This window comes from Neovison vison, chromosome 3 (genome assembly GCF_020171115.1).
Source record: "Neovison vison isolate M4711 chromosome 3, ASM_NN_V1, whole genome shotgun sequence".
Lineage (NCBI taxonomy): Eukaryota > Metazoa > Chordata > Mammalia > Carnivora > Mustelidae > Neogale > Neogale vison.
Window position 1 is genome coordinate 222,208,470 of NC_058093.1, and position 15,781 is coordinate 222,224,250.

Genomic DNA, 15,781 nt, shown 5'->3' on the forward strand with positions numbered 1-15,781 from the left:
AGTCATCAGGATGATCATTCTGATTTCAGCTACAGAAAAGAAGAATTTACTTTAAAAACCTAGTCAATGATAACTGCTATACCGAGAGGCAGCCTTGCATATGGATAAGCACCCTGGTTGTTTGTTTTTATAAAGATTTTTATTTATTTATTTGACAGAGAGAGAAAGATCACAAGTAGGCAGAAAGAGAGAGTGAGAGAGAGGTGGAAGCAGGCTCCCCGCCGAGCAGAGAGCCCAATGCAGGGCTCGATCCTGACCTGAGCCGAAGGCAGAGGCTTAACCTACTGAGCCACCCAGGCACCCCAGCACCCTGGTTTTGAATACACTCTAGGTTCAATCCTCACCACTACCTCTTCCTGGCTGTGTGACTTTGGGCAAGTTATTTAACCTTTCAGAGAGACAGGAATGATAATAAGATTTATGTCCAAGGGATACTGTCAGAATTGAAAACTTTAAGTTCTGCAGACGGCTCAGCTCAGTGCCTGGCACACCAGGCATTCTAGACAAGGGTTGGGAATTATTAATATTTATAGCAGCCCTCATCATTTTATGAAGCTGTGCATTGGGGCGCACACCACACTGGGAAATCAAAACCCCTTCCCAGCGTGGGTTTTGGGTTCCCTATTTGTAAAACAAGGAGGTTTGATCAGATAATCTTCCATGAATGCGCCTCAGCTCTTATGCTTTAAGGCATTTTCCCTTTTCTGGGTGTGTGTGGGAGGGGGACAAGCCAAGAGGACACAATGAAACAGTAAAGAGAAAGGAGCTGTGGGCATCACCATTGCTAGAGAAAACAAACCCAAGTACTGTTCTGCAGAATTCATTAGTTGGCCAACAAGCCCGGAGCCAATCGATTCTGATGGGCAAATACTCGAGTGTTGACCTAAAACTGAGCCTGCATGAATATTTTAGGCCCTTGCTCACGACTCTGAGCCCCTCTCCAGATCAGAGCCTGAATAATGGTCTAAAAGAAAAGCTTTACTATTCAATTGCCCTTGCCTTTCGAATGGAGTTTAGCAACAATTTCAAAGGGCAGCAGGGGGGTTAAAAGGAAGAAGATCAGTTCACAAATGGTGTTCCCAAGGTACCTCATCTCAAGGACCTGGGATTCTACTAAATTCAGATCATGATGGCAGAGGGGGGAAGTGAATTTGGACATAGAATCTGCCACTGAAAGTTTTCTTTTATTGTAATTTTATTTACTTCTCTGCTATCACTTGATTATGCTAGAATCAAGCTTAAAAAAAATCTGAAAGAGCCCAACATTATGTACACTTAAAATGTAGGAGAGCAAAGTGTTCCGAGGTGATCTGCAGAGACAATTATGCCTTGAGGGATCCCCTGAGCAATTCTGAGAAGCACTGAGGGTCAAGGCAAAGAAGAATCTTTCTCTGTTCTTCATATAAACCATCCTTCTTAGAGACGAAATGCCCAGCAGGGGATTGGGAGAAGGTTTCTTTTTTTTTTTTTTTTTTTTGGGGGGGGGAGAAGGTTTCTAAGTGAGGAATGCAGCCTCCCATTTCCAGATGCACCATCATCCTGTGGCTAAGCCAGCTGACTGCAGAGAAATTATAGCCTGGGAACAGTGAGGGTCTATTGTCAATCTAGTCCTGTCTCTGACACTACCTAACTGTATCTTGAACAGGTCACTTGACCTCACTGGGCACACCTTGTAGTTTATTTGGTGGGACAGATGCCACCTGCCCCATGGGTTTGCGATGAACTTCCAGAGGAGAGAGAGATGAGAAACAGCTTTGACAATGGTGAGGTTCACTGGGTCATGGCTCCTGTCACTGGCCCACAGAGCTAAAGGTAAATGTAATCATTGAACCTTGCCCCAGCCTGTCTATGTATTACCTGCCCTTCTCAAGGTCCAGCAGGCAATGCCACCTCCTCCTGGAAGCCTCCCTGATTCCCCAGCTTGAAAAGACCAACATCTCCTAAACCTCCCAGCCCTCTCTCTGTATTTCTACACATATTTCACCCACATCTCCTACAACACTCTATGTTTCTGGAAAGTGGAATCTGCTTTTTTGTACCTCCACCCACCATGCACCTAAACCAGAGCCTGGTACATACTAAGAGCAAAATATATTTCTGCTCAAAGCGAGTGTTGCATGCATAAGTGTATGAGAGGGATGGAGATGGGCAGGACGGGATCAGTGGATAAAAACGTGGACAGACAGAAAGGTCAAGGTCTGAAGAAAGGGAAGGATCAGAGGAAGAGAAGATAGTGGAGAAAGGAAGGAAGAAGAGACAGAAGGGGGATGGATGATGGATGGAGGTAGACAGAGGAGGATGGCGGTGGATAGCCTGGACAGATAGGTACTTACAGGACCATGTGTCTGAGGCAGGCAGAAAGGAGGGAGTTGGGGGGAAGGAACACTGATGGGAGATGGTAGAGGAATATGGATTCAGAGAAAGGCATGAGCAGATGAAAGGATGGTCAGAGGATGGACAGAGCATTTACAAAAGCCCCACTGCTTTCACCCTGAGTAACACCTGCATGTCCGCCAATACCTCAAATCTCTTAATCTGCACTTTCTGGAACTCCGTCTTGTTCTCCAGGTCACAGATGACCGCCTCCTGCCTCTTGACAATGGCTCGGTCCACGGTGGACTGCTCCAGGTACTCAATGCGCATCTGAGCCACCTGCAGCTGGGGGCGAACCCGAGACATCCATTGGCCACCTGCTGGCCCCAAGTCCCAGCATCAAGACACATACAGGACTTAACCCCAGGCCCATTCACACCGCCTCCTTCTTGGCTCTGATGATATGTGTTCAAGGGACAAGCACAAACTGTCAGTACCCTCCCAGCAGCTCATGCCATGGGGTCACTGAGGCTGGAGGTGATGTTTACCGTGTGTCTTCAGCATCTAACACAAAACTTTCAATCAGCAAGCTTCGGGATCCCAGCATGCAACCAAGTGTGGGCTTGGGACCCAAGCACATTCATCAGAGTTCAAAGCCAGGCTCTGCCCCTTTCCAGCAGGAGGTACCTGGGCAGTTCGCCTCCTTGAGCTCCTTCTTTCACTTTTGTGTGTGTGAGGACTGATGGCCATTAGTAGCTGGTATATAATAAGCACCCAGCAGAAGCCTCGTGTTGCCATTATTTTTGTGCTGTTGGTGTTACTCACACCTAGGGACATTTGCTCAAGGCCCTGTCACATCGGCAGAAACCCTAAGCAGGTGCACACAACCGTTCAAGAAGGGCTTTGAGAATTGCATGGATAAGAGCAACCCTCTAGCTAATGAGTGAAACTCGGAGGTGTTTGGAAGAACCATGGCTTCAAAGGAAGATTTCACAAAGGATGAGGAAGGATCCTGTCTCGCCCAGACCATCCCTTTGTCCTTGAGAACATTTCTCAGAGGAGGAAAATCTTGCACAGAATGGCTGATGAGTTTCACTGCATAGGGCATGTCTGGAGGCTGAACTGGCATGAGCAAGAGTCAGTGTGTGTGTGTGTGTGTGTGTTTCCACTCAATTCATTTGGTGCACAGCTCAAGTTGAGTGAGTAGACGGATGGATGGATGGATGGATGAGGGACAGTTTTCCAGGATCCCAAATGGGGAGGTCCCAGAAAGACCCCTTCCTTTCCTCCCCACCATAAGGGCAGCTCTGAGCACGTACTTGTTCTTGAAGTTTGTGCTTCTCCTTCTTGGCTTCCTCCAGCTGTAGCTGCAGTTCTTGGATCTGTCCAATGTCAGTAGCAGACTAGTGAGACCAAAAAAAAAAAAAAAAAGTCACCTTGAGGCTTCACTGGGGACCTACCGCTGGCAAGCCCTTCTCCCCACTTCCACCCTCCAGATGTCTCAGAGCCTCCGTGACAATAGCTCGTTCCAAAGAGTTACTGCTTACATCCTCCCCACATCGTCCATCTCAGTGTCTGCTGAGTCACTCCCATTATATAAGCCCATGGCTTTGGTCAACTGCCCAGCCCACTATCAGACACTCTTGAGAGCCCAGATGGAAATGGGCTGGCCATGGCAGCAGGGCCAGATTAGAAGGGAAGGGGACTCCCGAGTGTCAGGTGACTGGGATTCTAGACTTGGATACTGGCCTTGGCCTTTCTGTCCCTCAGTATCCCCATCTGTAAAATGGGCTGAGAGTCTCTGCTTAGCTCCTCTACCTGGGCTTTGTTCAGAGATGAAATGAGGCAGTGGAGACTATAAACGTCCTTTAAAAAAAGGAGAACCAGACTGTTAAGCGTGATTATCTCTGAAGAGAGGAATTCCAACGGGCAGAAGGGCCCCTCGCTTTCTATTTTCCACCTGTCTTTATTATTTAAATTATTTATGACACACATATGTGTATACTGTTTCTGTAATTGATCCAATGCAGAAAGTTCCCTTTGACCCAAAATAAGTGTGAGTCACAAAGGCAGAAGAGGGCATAGGTTATTTCTGTGATGACTGCTGTAATGTCAAGGATATAATTGGTTATTTTTTAAGATTTTATTTATTTATTTGACAGAGAAAGAGAGATCACAAGTAGGCAGAGCAGCAGGCAGACAGAGAGAGGGGAAGCAGGCTCCCTGCTGAGCAGAGAGCCCGATTCAAGGCTCGATCCCAGGACCCTGGGATCATGACCCGAGCCAAAGGCAGAGGCTTAACCCACTGAGCCACCCAGGTGCCCTAAATTGGTTGTTTTTATTATCATTATTCCTTTTTTTGGCAGAAATTCCCCCAGATCCCATCTTGGTAGGATGCATTTGAAGTCTGGCAGGTAAGGTATCATAGATCCCCTCTGGGGTATAACGTGGGGAAGATGCTCCTTACTCTTGGAGGAAGTTGCTCTCTCCACCCCCCAGTTATCAGAAACCTGCCAGGGATCCCCATCACTCATCAGTCTGTTTAACCCCAAAGCCTCTGCTGCACCCCATCCTACCACCATACCTCCTGACTGTGTCCTGGGTCTGGCCACCTACCCACATCTACTCCACTCCCCAGTACAAGCCAGCTAACCCTCTCCCTCTTGTTCTGGTCACTAAAACATTTGCTGATAATTCCCATCACACATAAAATAAAATCCAAACTCATCTCAGCTTTCGAGCCCCCAGTCTGGCCCTGCTCTGCCGGCCTCGCTGAGCTCCTCCTGGATCATGCTCCCCTCGCTGGCCTCCTTCCAGCCTCTCAAATGGGCCATATTAGGCCCTTTGCCTGTGCTGTTCCATCTGCCTGGAACACTTCCCGCAACCCTCACTTCCACCCAACCTAATTAACTCCTGTGCCTCATTCAGATCTCCATCTGAGAGTCACCTCCTCGGGGAAGCCCTCCCTGACCTCCAACCTAGGTCAAGATTTACAGAAATGTGCTCATTTCTTTCCAGACTCTAAGCTCCTTTTGCAAGTGCTCCTGCTCTGTTCTGGGTGATTATATGAGAAGGTCTGCCCAGCCCATTCACCTCATGTGAATGCAGGGACAGGATGTGATTTTCTCAATCCAGTATCTTTGGCATTTCATATGGTAGCAAATGCATGGTGGGGGCCCAGTAATTATTAAACAAATGAATGGATATAGACATAGATTATGGAGAGGCAGATGAATAGATGAAAGGATGGATGGAAGAATGGGTAAGTGAGTGGAAGGATGGATGGATGGAGGAGTGGCTGGGTGGGTAGTGGGTGAATGGGTAGAGGTATGGGTGAATGGGTAGAAGAAAGGGTAGATGGGTGGCTAAAATGAGGACAGGTGAATGGGGGACAGATGAGCAGAGCAATGGTGGATGGATGAATATTTTGATGGGTAGTTAGAAGGGTACGTGGGTGTGAGGATGTGTAGATATATGTATACATAAATCAAAAATTTTCCTGGTGGAGATGCCTTCCAGGAATGCACACCCATCTGAAGGGGACACCCGCCTCCATTAGGACATGGAATTTCACTGTCCCCATCGCTTTGGCATCTATCCCACCCAGGTCCTAGGATCAGAGAGCGGCCCAATCACACCCCCTCTCTTGACCTCTTCCCCCGGCCCCCCATGCCCGGCCCAAGGCCACTAAACCTCCTTCCACTCTCCATCGCCACCTGAGCAATGAGATCCTTGTGCTTCTGCATGAGGTCGTTCAGGTCGTCCTGGTCCTCGTCGATGCGCTTCAACAGGTCTGCTCTCTCAAACTGCAGCCGGTACAGCTGTTCGTCCACCTGGGGAGGCAGGACAAGGGTGGGGGAGGGGTCTAGAAGGGTGGCTGGGAGGGGGACACCAGGGGCCTCAGGAAGAGCCAAGTGGGGAGGCTCACGTGTGAGTGTGTCAGATGAGTGACCATGTACTAGAAAGGATGGTCATGGGTGTGTCCGTGCATGATGTGTGTGTGGGGGGGCACACATGTGGTTGTGTGAATACATGTGTGCCCGTGATGGCTAGACATCTGTGTAAGCCCACATGGGCTCACATTTCATGCCTGGGACTTGCACGTGAGTACAGACCTCTCTGAGTACAGATTCTCTCTGAGGACCAGGACTCTGTTCTGTTAACAGATCTATTCCTCTCCCCACCCCGCTGTACCAGGCCTGCCTACAGCAGGTGCTCAGGAAATATGTCTTCGGTGGTTGGGTAGAAGTGATGCATATTTTACCTAAGAGGGCATTGATCTGTGTGTCTGGTGATTTTGGAGGTGAGAGCGTGCATTCATTTATGTGCATGTGTGCATATGAATGTTTGTGGGCAAGTTCCTCTTAACCTGGTGCTAAAAAAATCTAGAACAAAGGGGACCTTGAGACAAACTTTTGCCTATAAATCTGTGGCTACACTTAAATTTTAGAATTTCACATATGGAGTAAAAATTTAAGCTCACCTTTTATGCACAGATTGGTGACTTAGAAAGGCACACCTGATTTCTGCCAATATAGTAGATTCATAATATGTGTTCACTTCCCCCATTCGGGGGTGAGCACATAGTAGGTTCATAATAGATGGCTGGGTCCCTTATAGGAGTGAGCCTAGGTGGGCCTGTGAGAGATACGCTCATCTCCATTTATAAGAATGAACATACACCCTTTCAATTATAAAGGCCAAGTCCCCTGTAATGGTGGTAAGCACACAGGGGGACTACAACAGGTGCCTGGGAACCACTTACAGTGGTGAGCACACTGTGGGAATACTATAGACATTTCTGTTCCCAGGTAGGGTGCTGAGAAAACAACAGGTTCCTACTAAATACATCCCCACCATGCTGAGCACACAGTAGGTCTACCTTTGCAGAGGTGAACACACAGTCAGCCCTCATATATGCCCTTATACCTTTATAAGGCTCAGCTCATAGTAGGATATCTGTGCTCTCAGGAAGTCCCCAATAAGTGCCCTTTGTCCCTCTTACAGTGTAGAGCACAGAGTGGGCCCATGCTAGCCCCCACAGCCCTGAGCTGGCCCGGGGCCCCACAGTTCCAGGAAGGGACAGGTACCAGGTTCTTGCTCCGGGTCATGTTCTCCAGCTCGCTGTGCATGTTCTCCAGGTCCACGGTCAGTGCCTTCTGCGTCTTCAAAGCATCCTCACACTTAGCTTCGCTCTGCTCCAACTGTGCCAGGCAGGAGAATGAGAAGAGAAGAGCCTCATAAGGCCTCCTCCTTGAATGCCCTTCCCCTCTGGCTCAGCCCCTCTCCGGTGGCACAATAATTTACAGATGGTCCCCATGTCTTTGCAACTATTCATCAACCCACAACGAGGGGAAGCGACTTCGTTTGCATCTGAGGCGGCCAGATTCTGAGCTACTCAAAATTGAACAGGTGCTGTCCCATGTAATAAGGCTAGTCCGCTTTGGTGCCAGGAGGTAGGCCCCAGCCCCGCTCAGCAAATATTTGCTGACACCCACTTAATGTGTGCCGTGAACAGTCAGTCTGACCCCTGGCCCACCATGGAAGAAGGGGAATCAGAAAGGGACAGCCTCATTGAGCAGCAAAGGAAGGAAGACATAGAGACACTAAGAATACAAGATGAAGTCAGGGAAGGCTTCCTGGAAGAGGTCCTTGAAAGTCAGTAGGAAGTTGACAAGGAGATGTTTCCTTTATTTATTTTTTTTTTTAAAGAGAGAGAGAGTGAGGGAGAGAGAGAGAGAGTATAAGCTGGGGGAGGGACAGAGGGAAAGGGAGAGGGACAAGCAGATTCTCATCTAAGCGGGAAGCAGGGAACCCTGACACTAGGTTCGCTCCTAGGATCCTGAGATCATGACCTGAGCCAAAGTCAGACTGAGCTATCCAGGTGCCCCCAAGTAGACATCTCTTAACCAGGTTTCAGCATTGCAAACCCCCTTTAAATGGTATGTGAACTTTTTGCCATGGGAGCATTTTCTCAAAGATTAAGAGCCACTGACCTAAACAAAGTTTTTCTTTCCCACTCTTTCCTTTCTCATCCATTGACCTGCCTGCACCCAGCCAGCCTCCTAACAGCTCCAAGTTCCTACACAGCCCCAGAAGATGGTCACTCCCCACTGGAAAAAAACACATTTGGTCACAATCCCTAGGTCCATGCTACAGTTGGCAGTTTCCCCTGGATTTCCAAACCCTAGAATCCCTGAGCAGAACACGGTCTCAGAAATCGACTAAGGAGAATGCTCAGGGTTCAGAGAGGGACAGTGCCTTGCCTGAAGTCACACAGCTAGCTGCAAGGAGTGAAAACAGTTGCTTGTATTGTCCAGACCAGCTGATTCTCACAGCCAGGCCACTGCCCCACCAAAATTAATAATAGTAAGGTTGGGGCTCCCAGATAGGGGGAAAAAAAAAAAAAGGCAAGCTAGAGTCCCTGTGAAATGATGTGCATACAGTCTCTGGTCCCTGAGGCCACCAAGCAAGTGGGAGGGCCCCATTGATCTATAAAAGGAAAACAATTGAGCCATTGTGGAGAGGAGATCACCGCAAGACAACTGACCAAGGTTGGGGGGGCTGCTCTATGGGTAAAGCCCCTTTGGGGTCATTTTCATCTCCTTCCAAACTGGGCAGAGAATGTCTTCCACAGCATATTAGGAGCTCAGCCCCTATGTTAGAATAACAACAATGACAATGGAAGGCGGGGAGAATGGAGGTCACCATCAATTTGAATATCTCCTGCCAAACACCTCTGGAAAGGTTCTGCTTTCCTTTTGGCTTGTAATCTTCATCTTTGAGCTGTGAGGTTCACACTGCTGATATCCCCATTTTACACACGGCTTTCTCACATGAACCTCTAGTTCCAGCTCCACCTCACTGCTGGCAGCCAAGATCCACAAACCCTCCTCCCCACCCAGTTTTCCAAGTCCCCAAGAACAATGTATTCCCACAGCAGGCTCAGTTCCTTGAGGCCCATTCCCCTTGGTGTGGGGGCTGGGACACACAGAGAGTGATGCTGAGCAAGGGGAGCACCACAGACAGGGAATCAGAAGTCAGGTATAGTCTCATCATCCTGCAGGCGACTCCAGGGCCTCTGGCAAGGCGGGGAGGTGGCAAGGAGGGCTCCCTGCAGCCAGAGGCCTCACTAAGCTAAGACCTGAAAGACGCAAAGAGACAGCCGTGTAGAGACTGAGGAGGAAGAAACAGTGCCCTGAGTGGAGGCAGCAGCTGGTGCAAAGGCCCTGAGGCAGGAACAAGAACAGAAGTGAAATTGGTGCTGAAGGACAGAAAGGTGGCCAGTGTGACTGGACAGCTGTACAGAGATGGGGAGGGGGCAGGATGCTGAAGGAATGGATTGAGTGGGGGTGGGGGGTCGGCACATTAGTGAGGCTAGTGAGTGAAGTGCAGGTTCATTTTCAGTCTGTAGGGAAACCACTGATGGAGGAGGAAGCAGTTAGCACAATCTACCTTGGCTGCTGCGGGGAGGATAGGTTTTAGTGGGCAAGACTGGAAATGGGGCAGCAAATAAGGACACACCGTGGGGTGTGCCAAGAAGGAAAGGTCTGGGTGGACAGGAGCAGGTGGGCCATCATGGGAGATGAGGTCAGGTAACTAAGAGTGGAAAGAAGACATCTCACTGGGTCCCACTCCTAGGCCAAACTGCCAGGCTCAGGGCCAAGAGGCAAGCAAGGGCCACCGTCAGTAACCGAATAGTGAAGCACCAAATACGAAGACAGCACTTTCCATCTGCTGAGCCCTTCCTTGAGCTAAGGGTTTTGGCAGCGTGATGCCCTGGTCCTCAGAGCCTCCCTGGAGCGAGAAGGCTCCATTTGTATCTCCATTTTCCAGGTGGTAGATGATCAACGATTAAGAAATAATCCTTCCTTTCCCCCATCTCCCTGAAGTATGCAGAGTGAGGACGAGTCATTCCTGAGCGGAGATGGACATGGCTGTTAGTGTTCTTCTTAGCTCCTCTGGGTTAGGGATAGGATTCTCTTGGCCGTGAACGGGTCTTGGCATTAACAGTTGTACCTGCTACTGTTGTCGGGGGCCATTTCCAGGACACTGTGCTCTCTCCATCTTGCTTTGTAAAAGCTCCACAAGACCTCTTGGGAGCAGGGCACCACCTTTAGGAACCACCTGGTATAGGAGGACACTGGGGCTCACAGAGGGGAAAGGACTTGCCCACAGTCACGCAGCAGATCAGCAGAGAGGCCCGGCTGGTCCAACCCCAGAGTCCACGCTCTTTCCTGCTGGGCTCCCCTGTGCCTCCTGAAAAGCTCCTTTCTGGAAGGTCTGGGCCACAACGGAAGGCCAGATTATAATAAAGGGAAAGCTCCTTTGCAGCGCAAACTGTTGGCTCAGTGGTTTGGTGACACCACGGCAGCCACCCAGGCAGGGTCGTGAGGTCCAGGACCAGGCTGGGGACTGCAGAATGTGAGGCAGAGTAGTCAGAGACAAGAGACAGGACTCAGGAGGCTGAATCAAGGAATCGGTGCAGTGGCGCCAAGGAAACGGACACCATCCCAGATAAACAAGTTCACCCCCGAGGGAGGAGGAAGGAAACCAACATTACTGACGCTGGCTGAGTGCCAGGTCCCACCACATGTGGGGGTCAGAGCCTGGGCATGGGGCCAGACCTGGACGATCGGCCTCTCTCAGAGGGTCTTGTAACCTCACACCTCAGTGTTCTCGCCTATAAAATGGGGAGAGTCCCACCATAGGGTCTATGTGATCCTGCATAGTGAGTGAGTGGAATCAGGGGCGTGCTCGGCACCGTGCCAGGCACTGAGAAAACCCGAGGAGAGTAATTGCAGTTGTCTTTGTTGTCTGTCCCTCTCCTACCCTTAAAAGCCTTACAAGTTGGCATTTCAACCCCACCACAGAGGCCAGGAGAATGAAAGGAAATGGAGCCGTCGAGCTCCCATTGCTGGGATGAGGCAGGACCTGGGCTCCCACCATCTCAAGGAGCAGATTCAGGCTTCCTGGCAGATGGGGTGGGGGGCGGGGGAGGGTGCCAACCCCAAAGGGGCACAAGCCAGGAGGATCTGGACAGGCAAGACATGAATCCCCATCACCAACCCGCCCCCACCCCCAGCAGCCCCAGATTTCTACTGGGCAGGCTCTGGGCCACTGCTGACAAGCCATCTAAATGCTGAGATTTAAAAATCTCAATTTATGACACTTTAGGGAGTGGGAAGAAATACAGGGCCATCTCGGGCTGATTTTCCATTATGGATGGCCCGCTGTAAGAATAACTCACTGCATGTTATTTCCATATGGGGGCTGTTTGAGTGACATTTTTATGAAGTCAGGTGGCAAGTCATGTTGGGGCTGAGATCAGACCCTTTAGGGGAGTGACCTGGCCCACCACCTCTCCACAAATGCCTTCCTTTCTTGGGGGCTCTCCAGATGGGGCAGCCAGAGAGCAGAAGGAACAGGGCAGCCAGACTCCCCTCAGGAAAGGTTATTGGGTTGTGCTCACCAGTCCTCATAACCAGTGAGACAATGAGGATCCTGGGGGGGACAGAGGACACCTCACACCTTTTGGTTCCAAGTCACCATCCATCCCCAGGGATGACCCCTCCCAGGTGTCTTGTCAGACCTCCAAGACACAGGGTGGAGAGCGTTAGGGGGATAAAGTCTCTGGTGATTTCTATTTCCAGACCTGGCATGGTGGTGACAGACAGGTCAAATGACTTACTAAGGGTTTCACAGGTTCTAAGCCACAGACTGGGATATGAATCCCACTCAGAGGCATTATGCTGCATTCCTTCTAGAACAGAAGTGCCCTGGACAGATGCTTTATAGGGGAAATTCTGTGATGTGTCTGCATAGTGTCTGTTCTCCCTTCTTTTGATAGTGTCACCCAATCCTCCCTGGGGAGGCGAATATATATATATATATATATATATATATATATATACACACACACACACACGTGTGTGTGTGTGTATATGTGTGTGTGTATATATACACATATATATGTATATATATATATATACACTCACATATACATACACATATATGTATATATATATATACACACACACATTTTATACACACACACACACATAATATATATCTCCACCCCCCCAAATGTCCATGTGCTTCTGATGGAGTTAACCACCTGCCCCCCCCCCAACACACAACTATGAAGTTTCAAAAACAGCATGTGACTCCACCTAGCTGATGAGAGCACTACTTCCTGTCAGCCAGAGGGCTTCGCTGTGGGACAGTAGCATGGCTGATATCAGGGGTTTTGCTGGGACTACAGAAACAAAGTTCATTCTCTGTGATGCAGGATGTGAGCCTGGAGTGTCTGTTTGATGGCCCTCTTCCTAGCAAGAATGAAAATACTGCCTAGAATAGAAGGTGACATCAAAGGTGCTAAGGCAAGAAACATATTTGCATGACATGGTTGGAGCACCTAGATCCAGCCAAGCCTGAAGGTAGATTTTGCCTCAGAACTTTTCAGATATTTTGGCCAATAACTTCCCTTTTCCCTACTTGAGCAAATTAGAGCTGTATGGCCGGGAGACAGATGCAGAATGAGTAAACAAGTTAGAGGAGAGAGTACATGTACCAAACACTTTAAACCACAGGTGACAGTGTTCATTGATCCTATCCTGTCAAGGATGTTGGATCAACATAGTGCCATCCAAAACCCTGTGGTAGAATCACAGTCCTTCAGTCTTTATCTATTCTGTGTATGGATCCCTCCCCATAGAAGGATAAATATTGCCCCTTCCTGATTGTTCAATGGGGAAAAGAGGAGGGAATGAGAGTTCTCCCACACTGACTCAATGAGGCACTGTGTGGGCCCACTCGTTGCTCATTATCACTGTGGCCCACAGAAGCCCTGCATGGCAGGGATCAGCCCACTTCGTGTTACAAAAGAGGAAACTGTAACCCGGGGCAGGGGAAGGGTCTTGCCCAGGGTCAGATGCAAGTCAATGGAACTCTGAGCCTGTGCTCTTCCTGGGCCCTCAAATAGCCCACTCTGCACACAAGTCTTTCCCTCCTGCTGAGTTCATCTCTCCGAGTTCTCTCACAACATCCCCCTCCTTTCATTCCCCGGGAGGGCAATTGAGATTCGCATCACATAGACATCAACTACAACCCAGTGAATAGCATTACTTTCCTATGCAAAGCCATCTGCCTGCTTTAAATACCTGGTGAAAATGTTTGCTTTGGACTTATTAAGCTACTCGATGAGTGGGCTAGACATACGGAAGGAGGCAGGGAGAGGGAAAATGCTGGTATTACAGCTGAGCGATTAGAACCCCGATTTCAGGGTCTGGTTGAACAACGTGAGGGATTTAAGGATCCCGTATCACAAATGCCACAGGGAAGCCTTCTAAGAAATGGTGTCATTGGCAGGCCAAGCAAGAACTAACCTTCAGTAGGAAGGCCTTCCCTGAAGGGAATTACCAGCATCTCAAACTACAGAAGGCCCTGATATTGAACAAATTCATTAAGTGCAAACATATTAAAAATGTCAGGCCAGGTCCACCAATGGTCTATCTGGCTCAGGAGCCTGATGATGGTAGCCCCAGAGGGAAATTTCCAAGACCATCTGGCAGTTACTCTCTGTGTCCTTGATCAAACCATTTGAGCATCTATTAAACATTCCATCATTTTCCTTACATTGTGCTAGAGGATCATTATTTATTGATACATCAGAATGCTTTCTGAGTATTTACTGTTTCCATCTTCTTCCGAGTAAAAATAATCATTATCAGTAGTGGGATAATAGTAACCACTTTCTGGATGCTTACCGCGAATATGTTAATTGCAACACGTAACAACTCTGTGAAGCAGGTACTTTCATCACCATTTTATCAAAGAAGAAATTGAGGCTCAGAGAGGTTAGTGAACTTGTCAAGATCACACAGCTTCTAAGTGGGGAATGGGGCCAGGACCTGAACTGAATTTTAAAGCTACAGCTTTTTCTTATAAGCCCTGTGGCATGGGCTTCCCACCTGCTGAGTTAAACAGACCTCCTTTTACTCGTTTTCAGTCTATTTCTTTGTGGGTTTAAGAGTCCTTCATCGGTGACAGACGTTAACTAAATTTGCTGTAGTGAGCATTTCGTGATGCACATAATTGTCAAATTGCTGGGTTATACAGCTGAAACTAACATATAATACCCCAATGTATATACTAACACAATATACTAATATTGTATGTCAACCACACTTCAATAAAAATGAAAAATTTTTATAATTTTTTAATTTTTATTTTTTATAAACATAAAATATATTTTTATCCCCAGGGGTACAGGCCTGTGAATCGCCAGGTTTACACACTTCACAGCACTCACCATAGCACATACCATCCCCAATGTCCATAACCCCACCCTCCTCTCCCAACCCCCCTCCCCCAAGCCCCCTCTCCCCAGCAACCCTCAGTTTGTTTTGTGAGATTAAGAGTCACTTATGATTTGTCTCCCGCCCAAGCAGAGAAAGACAACTATCATATGATCTCCCTGATATGAGGAAGTGGTAAAAAATGAAAATTTTTAAATAAAAATTTAATTTTAAAAAAATTTAATTTTGAAAAATTTAATTTATTTATTTGACAGAGAGAGAGAACACAAATAGGCAGAGAGCAGGCAGAGAGAGAGGAGGAAGCAGGCTCCCTACTGAGTGGAGAGCCGCATGTGGGGCTCAATCCCAGGACCCTGAGATCATGACCCTAGCCGAAGGCAGAGGCTTTACCACTCAGGCACCCCAATAAAAATGAAATTTAAAAAAGAGTCTTTCTTAATAGGATCTCAGGACTGCCCAGTTATTATGTGACTGGAACAGACCTCAAGAATTTCCTTCCTGCCTTCACCTGTGATGGCAGTGTATTTGGAGTATACCGATGTTCTCCAAAGAGAGAAAGAAAAATAAAAAAATAAGACTTGGAAAAGCAAGATAAAAAACACACAAAACACCATCCCTGCCCCCATCCTATCATACCCTCATTTTTATCATATTTGCAACACCCCTTTGTTCCAGCACCCCACGGCTCCCCTAAACAGTGCACTGTCGGAGTGTCTCTAGTCTGTCTTCTCGCTAGATAGTCGGAGCCCAGAGGCCCCTGGGGGCTTGCTCCCCTCTGGGTCCCCACGTGGTAGGGGCTCCACGCACATGCCCTGAGGGACAGGGCAAGAGGTCAGCTCAGCACATCACAAATCTGTCCCGGTCTGCAGGGCTGCCTCAGCCTGTAGCCCGAGCTGCCTGCTGCCCACGCTGCCTCAGCCAGCCCTGAACAGCCCCTCGGGAAGCCACCCCCTGTCTGGCCATCCCCGGCTCCTCCTGAGCTGGTCCGGACAGCCAGCTCCCCAGGAAGGACAAGGGGTGGGCCATGCAGGCAGGACCCTCCCCTGCAGGAGGAAATGACCCAGCTAGGGAGAGTGAACACACACTCATTCAGCAAACCTACAGGGGCTGCAATCCGGAGTCCAGGCTTGAGCCCCTAGTGGAGGGGT

General features: G+C 48.8%; 1 protein-coding gene across 1 annotated transcript in view; it reads right to left on the minus strand.

Moving 5' to 3' along the window:
- Positions 1–15,781, minus strand: part of MYO18B (myosin XVIIIB) — a 237,265-nt gene that overhangs the window by 69,319 nt on the left and 152,165 nt on the right. Inside the window, exons 34-37 of the mRNA XM_044244039.1 lie at positions 7,404–7,517; positions 6,030–6,146; positions 3,633–3,716; positions 2,521–2,658 (exon numbers count right to left, since the gene is read on the minus strand). Of these exons, the coding sequence (XP_044099974.1) occupies positions 2,521–2,658; positions 3,633–3,716; positions 6,030–6,146; positions 7,404–7,517 (453 nt within the window). The remainder of the gene's footprint in view (positions 1–2,520; positions 2,659–3,632; positions 3,717–6,029; positions 6,147–7,403; positions 7,518–15,781) is intronic.